The sequence below is a fragment of the Labeo rohita genome, chromosome 15 (assembly GCF_022985175.1).
Source record: "Labeo rohita strain BAU-BD-2019 chromosome 15, IGBB_LRoh.1.0, whole genome shotgun sequence".
NCBI lineage: Eukaryota > Metazoa > Chordata > Actinopteri > Cypriniformes > Cyprinidae > Labeo > Labeo rohita.
The window spans coordinates 16735445-16745435 of record NC_066883.1 but is presented as its reverse complement, the minus strand read 5'-3'; the positions used below and the strand labels follow the sequence as shown (position 1 = coordinate 16745435).

At 37.1% G+C, this 9991-nt stretch overlaps 1 protein-coding gene across 2 annotated transcripts in view; it reads right to left on the bottom strand.

The window, feature by feature from the left end:
* Positions 1-1142: 1142 nt before the first annotated feature.
* exoc3l2b (exocyst complex component 3-like 2b) overlaps positions 1143-9991 on the bottom strand; it is a 46101-nt gene continuing 37252 nt past the window's right edge. For both annotated transcript variants that reach the window (XM_051129519.1, XM_051129518.1), the window contains exons 8-13: positions 9525-9638; positions 9310-9445; positions 8714-8836; positions 8228-8383; positions 4647-4768; positions 1143-2861 (exon numbers count right to left, since the gene is read on the bottom strand). In XM_051129519.1, coding sequence (XP_050985476.1) covers positions 2582-2861; positions 4647-4768; positions 8228-8383; positions 8714-8836; positions 9310-9445; positions 9525-9638 — 931 coding nt within the window. In that variant the 3' untranslated portion in view covers positions 1143-2581. The remainder of the gene's footprint in view (positions 2862-4646; positions 4769-8227; positions 8384-8713; positions 8837-9309; positions 9446-9524; positions 9639-9991) is intronic.

Below are 9991 nucleotides of genomic sequence, written 5' to 3'. Positions count from 1 at the left end.
TCAAATGCTCGTCTTGCCTTGCAGTCCTTGAACTCTGTGTATTCTGGCTCAAGACAGTTAGGGTATGTTGAAAAACTCCAATCGTATTTTCTCCCTCAACTTAAAAAATAATTTCAAAATCATCCTACATCGTTGCAGAAGTTCCGACCCAGTCTTTGCAAAGTGAACATGCAAGAAAGATCAAACAAACTTAGCAAAAAATGGTAAAACAGCGATACAGGACGATTTTAAAGTTGAGGGAGAACATGAGATGGGAGTTTTTCGACATACCCTAACTGTCATGAACCGGGAAAAAACCGTCGACGCAGAGTAAGACAAGACGAGCGTTTGGCATTAAAAAGTATATAAATTGTTTTATTTTTATTAAAATAACCGATCGTTTCGCGAGATAAGACCCTTCTTCCTCGGCTGGGATCGTTTACAACCGCATTTGGGATCGTTTGAAGCCGCATTTAAACTGCATTTTGGAAGTTCAAAATCGGGGCACAATATCAGTCCATTATATGGAGAAAAATGCTGAAATGTTTTCCTCAAAAAACATAATTTCTTTACGACTGAAGAAAGAAAGATATGAACATCGTGGATGACAGGGGGGGTGAGTAAATTATTTGTGATGACATTGATGTTTTGTAAAAAAAAAAAAAAAAAAAAAAAAAAAAAATATAAATATATATATATATGGCTACACCGAAATTGACTTTAAAATAAACCTATTTGGAGTACAAACTGTTACAATTAAATTGGTGATGGCGTTATAGCTTCAAGTTGTAAATAGAGGTGAATAGAGGCCAGCTGCATTTGTACAACAAAACAGTTCAAATAAATAGCAAAGACATACCATTCACTCATAATATGATTGATAACTATACTCTTCACTGTTACAGTATTATATATAGCCTAATGTTTAGTGTCTATAGCCTGTGCGCATGCGTCTTTGCTTCGGTTTGAACAAGAGCTCAGCACCAAGGACAGCGGCGACCAAAAACACGTAGAGCATAGGTGATGATGACATGAGGGTCGATGTGACGTCAAAGCAACAAACAGCAACAAACAAGCTCCCAGTGTATCTGACTTACTGTAGTCAGTGGAAGATTTACTCGTGGTGCTGTATTTAAAACACACACACACAAACACACAAAATATCTGATCCTCTGTCATTTATTCATATGTGATTTAATATATGTACACTGTAAAATATTTTTTCTTCCTATAACCATAATATCAGTCTACGTCAAAGTCTTAAGTCTCTCATATGTAGCAACATGCAGAGTACCCTAAAGTTTACTGAAATGTTGATTTCTTTCCCATGGCGCTCACACAGCAACATACAGACTCGTCAAACACATGCAGAAAAGACAAGTTGGATGAAAAATGATCTTTTTAGACGACAAACTCAGTGGAACAGTAAATGCGGAATCCATAAATGTTGTTTAAAAAATTCTGTCCATTATTTTAGGTAAACAAACCAAAAGCTTCAATGGTTGTACATTGAGCACAGTGTCTCTAAAGTGACAACACTTATTTATGAATTTTCAATTTTTTTTGCTTGTCTTAATTTGTGGTTGTATTGGTTTCCATCATTGTTGTTTTTGTATTACAGATGAATGAAATTACTGGTGCAATAAATAAGTCTTGCAATACATAAATAGTCCCTCCTGATTACGTTCACAGGTAAATCTGAGTGATCTCAAACAAAATACACTTATCTTTCATGACAAGATAATAGATGACTGGACCACAAAATTATCCATTTAAATATGACAAACATAATTGAAGATTAAAGATAACTGCAACTGCATAGTACCTTATAAAATCAGTCTTTAGTCATGTGCAACTAAAACAAAACACAATTTCATAACTATCAATTACTGTCACAAAAGTCTAGATGGTAAATAGTATGATTTAAAAAAAAAAAAAAAAAAAAAAATTCCCAAAACCGAGCAGTGTTTTGATCAGTAGTTATATATTTTTTACAATACGCACTTGGACCCCTGCAATTTAAGATCCTAAAAGACATTTGCACTATATATTCAGACAATAACATACATCAATTCCAGAAGAAAAAAAAAAATATAGTGGCCCCAAAGATTATTTGGACATTTTAGATACACAAAATGTATGCGTCTCATTGTATTATGAAATGAAGCTAGACCTTTTTCAGAACTGTTTTAGTACTTGAGATGATTTTTTTTTTGTGATATATATGCATATAGACCAACAAAATGTTATTGATCACCTAAAACCATGCAAATGTCATTTGTAAAATGTTTTTCTTAAAAAGCATGCTTTTTTGTATAATAACTGCCACTTGGTTTGATATTTTGTTATGTAATGCAAAAACATTCATACATTTTTTAAAAGTGCCAAAATATTTTTGGTGCCACTGTATTTCACACAAGCCTTTGCAATGTTAGTTGTGCAAAAACAGTTGTAGTGATGCCAACTGTAGTGTCATTTTCTCAGAGATCCTGCAATCCTGAGCATCTGTAAGACTTGTCCTAATGATATGACAAAGTCACATGCAAGCATTTTCCAAACAAATGCTGTGCTGATGGACATTGCTCCAGTGCTCTGAGATGAATTACAGCATGTCATCCTGGTTTTCCCTGGTCGGAGTCCTTCTGCGTCGGCGCCGCATGCTGGAGAAGAGGGACGAGGCGGTGAGGGCGACTCGACTCAGGCCTACATTTAGACAGTGTACTTCTGACGTCACCGGCACCTCTGCGAAGAGAGCCCTGTCACGGGACACACGTGTGACGCTGTCGCTGTTCTCGATGTCTTTCACTATATTTAAGATCTCTTGCCGCTCTGTTTGTCGGGTCATCCCACGGATATTGAGTATGGCGGAAACATGCTTCCTCCTGCAAAACACAAGGAGGAGTCATTTACTTTTGACTGATGCATGAGGCATATTGTTATATTAACACTACATGGCAAAATAAGTGAAATATTGCATCTGTTGTGTTAGTTAAACCATAATATTGTTGCATGGTGAGTGGTCAGTATTGAAACTATCCACCTTATTTCTCCTTATTTAGTTGCAGCGTAATGCATTTATTAAGCATTTCTCTAAAATGACCAAACTCATTGTATAGGTTTGATATTAAGGTTTTATCATCATAGACACTGATTTAACTGCTGTGACAAGCCCCAAAATTCTTTGGTAATCATCAGATTTCATGATACCGTTCACACAGTGAAGGCATCCAGTGCCAGAAGCAGCAAAGCAACCCCAAAACATCTTTGAACATTCACCATGTTCGACTGTATGGACTGTGTTCTTTTCTTTGAAGGCCTCATTTCTTTTCCTATTTTTTATGCCTTCGTGTCAGCAGTGGTGTCCTCCTGGGTCTCCTACCATAGCGTCTCTTTTTATTCAAATGGCAATGGATAGTGTGAGCTGACACTGTTGTACCCCGTGTCTGCAGATCAGCTTGAATTTGTTTGGAAGTTAATTGGGGTGCTATCCACCACCACTCGAACAATCCTTCGTTATAATTTTTCATTAATTTTGCTTCTTATGTCCACATCCAGGGAGGTAAGCTACAGTGCCATGGGCTGTAAACCTCTTGATGACATTGCACACAGTGGACACTTAGATGGGCTTGTAGCCTTGAGATTGTCCATGTTTTTCCACAATTTTTTCTCTCAAATCCACAGACAACTCTTTACACTTCTTTTTCTTCTCCATGCTCAGTGTGACACACAACACAAAGGTCGAGTCAACTTTTCTCCATTTTAACTGGTTGCAAGTGGTATTACTATATTACCCACACCTGTTACTTGCCACAGGTGTGTCTAAATACAAATTACAGAAGCATCACATGCTTGAAAAGCAATTATTTCTTACCATTTTAACAAGGTGCCAATAATTTTGTCCAGTCCATTTTTTGAGTTCTCTGTGAAATTTATCAAGTTTGACTTTTCTTCTCTGTTTTTTTTTTTGTGTGTTGTGGCAGTGCAAACAAAAACAATAAGCATGTGAATACCAACAATTGGAACAATTTTCTGAGAGAAGTGTTGCATTTTCTGACAGGATTGCAAGGGTGCCAATATTTTTGGCCATGAATCCTCATTTAACCTTCCCATAGTTGGCTTCTGTTAATTCAAAGTTTCCCTAGATCATAAAATGTGTGAAGATATGTACGGTAGATGGGAGAGATTCCAAGTGATCATCAGTTTAAACCCCAAAGGTGTTGCTAATGCTAAACAATGGAGCCCGCAGCACATTTAGGTCATGTATTTGAAGTTTCGATCTTTATTTAGCTCACATTCCACAAAAGAGAGTTTCCTCTGGATTCAGCAGCTGTATAGGGCTCTTAATTAGGCAACTGCCCTCTCTAGGTTAAAGCATGGAGCTTTAGGTCAGTCTCTGGCAGGATGCCTGTGTTTTTGCTTTGTCTTTGCGAGGATCCAGAGCAGGACAACTGTACACCTTTCATGTGAATCTGGGATAACCAAACAGTCTCCCATAAAAATCAGGAAACTGCAAAGGTCTTGTTTGCTTTTACAAGCCCCTCTTTTGCTGTCAAACAGAATAACCATGTTTTGTCAGATGACCCGAGCTCTCTGCTTTTCGACCTCGATCATATCAGGGGCTACAAGGTGCCCCGGCCTAGCGGCACGCCGTCCCTCAAGATACTCACCGTATGTCAGGGAATTCCCGTACCAGGACGCCAACTTCCATTTGGATGGAGGGAGTGTCTTCCAAGAGAATGATCTCCGATAAGTGAGGAATAGCGCTGTCGAGCCATGAGGCGGAGGATTCCTGGATGGGGGCAAACAAAGATAACATCAGATCTGTCAGCACATGCATCAAATCCTTTATTTTTGCCGAGACATCAGCAATGCACAGATGAATGTTCAGATTCAACGCAACTGCCTGGTACTAAAGGCTTTTTCCAAAACTACAATGTACAATGACTTCTGACAGACAGCCAAAGATCACAAGGCCCAAACGACGCCGAAGGCTATTTTTACCCTCGTCTCTGGAAAAACAAAAACCTAGAGGATTAAGTATAGGAGCACATGTTGTTCCAATCGAGGGTAAATATCTGTATGCCCATTACACCAAGGCAGTTCTTCCTGACTCTCAGTTTGACCTTAAAGGCAAGTCATGACTTCAAAGGCCCAGGCCAGGACATTCTTCCATAAACAAAGGCATCCTGTTGTCCGTAGAGGTGACAAACGGATGTTTTAACTGAACCAAGGGGCGGACACTGCACAGGGGAAAGGAGCGTTTGGGTGGGTCATAGAGATGCCCTTTGGAGCTAGGGGGCCTGTTTGGCCATCTGCCTCCATGCCCACGCCAGAAATGGCCATTCTTTAGAGCCTCTTTTGTTTGAAAGTTGTCGGCTATAGATGGTTTTGGGGTAATTAAAAGATACTTAGAAACTAGCTCAAAACAGGACGTCACATTTTGGCAACCGTGATGAACTGGGAATAAGGATTTCTTGAGAAAAATATATTTGTCATACTAATAAAAATAATACAAGCATCCTAATACAAGCTACTGTCAAATGTGCATTTCTAAGAGACAAAAATATGTAATATTATTCATTTTGCAGCCTGTACTGCAAACTGTGCTGAAGATACACGTCATCAAAGTCATACAACACAAACGTAATTATTTGAAACAACAGAAATGTGAGGTGTTTATCATGTTCTGACCATAAAGAGTAGTTTAAAATTGAAATTAACAGTCTGGCTTCTACAGCTATTACTCACGAGCAAAAATCTGCCTTTAAACTCGAAAGAAATCTTTCGTTATGATTATCGATATTGACTGATATGAAAAAAAATTTGCTTGATTTTTGTTTTGGCCATATCTCCAGTCCTAATTATTATTATAGCAAGTACATCTAACAAGTAACAAGGACACCATAAAATAAGTGTTGCCTAAAATGATTCAGAAAACAGTTCCAAAAAAAATCTCTGAATTTTCTAAATGTCCAGTAATGTCTACATTATGTTACAGTAACATAAAAGGTGGTCAATTAGTTTCATGCTTATGGGATTAAATGGGAAACAGGAAACCATGATTACGTAACAACGGAGGAAAAAAAAAAACATTTCAAAAAGTAATGAACAATTAGAAACTTTGTCTTGAAAAATAAGAACTAAAATGACTGTTTATTTAGTTAAAAACTAAACTAAAGCACATCACAAAACTAAACTAAAATTAAAACAAAAATGTGAAAATCTAAAAATAAAAGCTGAATTCAAAATATTATAAAAAACTATAAAAACAAAATTTTTTTTGCAACCATAGTTTGCTAGTAGGGGTGTAACGATACACGTATTCGTATTGAACCGTTCGTTACGAGGCTTTCAGTTCGGTGTGCATTACATACCAAACGATTTGATTCATTGAACAAATCCTATTACATTTGGAAAATAAAAGAGCTTAAAGTGTGTGAAATATAATGTCCTCAGTGCAACTATGATCAACAAGGCAAGTTGTGATGGTGAGGTAGTTTGTTAGAGTTCTCCCTCTTTTCCTCGCTTTTATTCACTTTCAGGGCCTAAAACTAACTTTTTGTCACACCTGCCAATAGCTGGTGATGTGATAAAATTTACCAGCCAAATTGTTTTTTACCAGCCATGAAACTCTTTTTGCAAAAACAGGCAGTTATTACTACTTCAATGACTAAACATATTTACAATGTTAATTATTAAATGCATTTTCACTCAATTTGACCTATTAATTATAGCCATTCAAAATTACAGTATGATTGAAAGCCATCATTTTTAACATTTAATAGGCTCTGAAATATGACTTTTAATTTAATTGATTTTAAAACATCTTCACATAAACTATAAATTGTATATGCATAAAATATACAGATTATTCTTTATTCAAGCTACAAGTTAATCAGCGACTAGAGCAGTTGAGTGATGATTTCTCTTTTTCTTTTGTTTTTTGATTTCCATCAATGACATACTTCAGGTTTCACTTTAAAATCAGCGCAGTCTCTTTAAAACCTAATGCACATTACATCTGATTTTCTCCCAACTCTTTACAGTCATTTAAGACTTTATAACTCATTTAAGACTACTTTTATGAGGTAACTTGCCAAAACCATGCATTTTGACATAATCGTGTGTGTTTTTTAACTGAGTAACACCGTTTAGACAGTGTAACCCCAGGTATGTGTCGCCACATTCTCAGGTCATAAAGAATAAAGAAGGGAAAAGTTATTCTTCTGAAATGAAGCAGCAATATCTTATCAGGTAAAAGTTATCAGAACCGTGTCTAGGGACAAGCTGGCCATCACACTGCTCTGATCTTAACAGCCTTGTGTATACTATTTTTGGATTTGCTCAATCTTGCTGCTTATGACAGAACAGCTTATCACGATGATCTTGTCTTTGGAAAAGATTATTTTAATCCCTTAGGTCAGAAACAGTGAATAAAACTGACTGCTGTTTTAACTACATTGCTATATTCGTAGTTTCGAAGTTTTACCCGCCAACCGGCGACTGAGAATGTTACATATACTCACCAACGCCGATTTTAACTCGCATTTGGCGCTTGTCGAGTGTTAATTTTAGGCCTGTTAGCTTTTAAATAGCTTGTAAATGCCGGTGCGCATTTTACTTTCACTTTCAAATTAGCGGCAATTCAGCGTCAATTGACTGAATTGACAACGACAAAACAGACTTATATTAAACTCACTTATATTAAACATAGAATGTTTCATTTATTAAAAAACAAATACAAAAACACCATGCTTGAGGCCTAATATAAAATCAGAAATAACTTCCAAAAGTTTAAATATGAAACACTGAAAATCAGCAAACACCCGGTGGAACCAAATAAATGAGAAATGAATGTTAAGAAAAGCTTCCAAAATCATCTTAGATAAATGGCAAAAGTCAAAATATTTTTAAAGCCAGCGCTTTTGTATTTCATTTCTAAACTAAATCTTTCGCCAACTTTCTCATCTCACTCGTCAGCTCCACTCTCCTCACGTGATAAATGAAATCTGACTCCTGCCGCTGATCTGAGATGTGACAGTTAAAATAAAAAAAAGAATACTTTATGATTTTTAAAAAAAAATGGGAAATATCTATGGTATTTCATTATTTTTGCTGTATCGAAAACATACCGAATTGTGACACCGCTGTGTCATATCAAACCGAACCATGAATTTTGTTAACACCCACCCCAGGTCGGATAGTCAGTGAAAGTCTTTTACTTTGATCTTTGAGATTACTGACTCACCAGCTCTTTGAAGAGTGTTTTTAGATGCTTTCCTTCATCACGAAGACGTCCAGCCATTCTCTTTCTCATTTTGAGTGATGTGCAGATGATTCTGCCCCTCATGATGGCCCGCACATATTCAGTCATCACACGCCGGTGCACCTCCACCACCAGGACCTTAGAGTACAGTAAATAGGAGGCTTATCTCACAAAAAACCCAAGATCAAACATGAAATAGATAAACCTAATTTCACCTTGAAAGGGTTTATTTTGAGATAATGGCTGGCTGACTGTACATTATCCACCCTATTATATGGCTAAATCGACAGTTTCAAATTTGAGTTGAAATTGTTAACTGAAAAAATATTTGACCACAGAATTGTGATGGAGCAATACGAATTAAAGAGCTGTGCAGATACAAGGAATAAAGAATCAAAACGTGCTTGACAAAGCAAGATAAACTGTGAATTGAGGAAGGAAACTGATGTGTTTAACATCTCACTTTACCTCATAAGGTGGATTGTCCATCCTGCGAAACTTCTTGAAGTGCTCTTTTATGAGCGCCTCGATTTGATCAAAAGGCTCAGTGTTGCTCAGCCATTTTCGTTTAATCAGTTTATCAAAGAAGGGCTACGAGAAATGAGACAGAATGATCTTGATTAGAAATGACATCCACAGTACACACAGGAATGTACTATATTTGCCTTCGCCAGGATGTGAGGGCTTTCATATTTAGAGTCGAGAGAGTGCGGCTTCTTCCTGTTCGAGCCCCATCTTGGTAAAAAAGGATGCAGCGAAACTATGTGGCCCATGAGAGCTGGTAATGCCAATGTGTACAGCAAACATTGAATGCTATTCGGCGTCAGGCCAAAAACATCCAATTCACTAGTGTTTTTCACACAGCGCTGCTATTTTAGTGTCTCAGAGCCAGAGTATCTGTGCAAAACAACATCCTTGAGAACAACCCATAGGGGAAATGCTGATAAGATATTCTTTATATTCTTAGACAGGGATGCATGATGAACATAAGGTACTGAAAAATATGTGCGTGCGTGCGTGCATGTCTATGTAAGGAAGTGTGGGGTGATCTGTGGCAGCCTCACCCTGATATGCTCAAAAAGTCTGTCGTTCAGCACTCGCACACTTAAGTTGATTATTCTGTCCAGAGATGTATTGGCTCTACGAATTGAATCCTCGCTGGTTGAGGGGTCACACTGGCTGCAACGCTCCACAAAGCTCCTAAACACATCGGTTTGTATTATAAAACACTAAAACAAAACAAAACATCATATAAATGACAGACTTTGAGAAAGCCTACTTGAACGATGGACAGCAGTTGACAAGAGCGATGGTTTTAGCGATGTAACCATCTTCATTTTCTCCACAGTTGTTTACGAGCATCTCATGGAACATTTCCACCTTTCGCTGAAAACTGCAGAAAAAACAAAGCATTTAAGGATGGCATGTAGTTATTCTGACACATTTCTATGGGAATCAACGTATAAACGTATTTATCCAATAAATAAACAATTTTTAGGCATTTAGGACATTCAAAAAGAGTTGATGGGTTATAGTTTGGGCACCTAACTTGGAACCCCATACAGAACTTAAAATACAGTAAAACAGATTGCGAAATATTATTACAAATTAAAATCTATTTGAATACAGCAGAGATCAAAATTAGAGAGTAACCTATAATTTGAGAACAACATATTAATTCTTAAATTTCCATATCACTGCCTAGTCCTATTTGAAGTTATCCTAACATGAGCAGAAGAGCAGTTT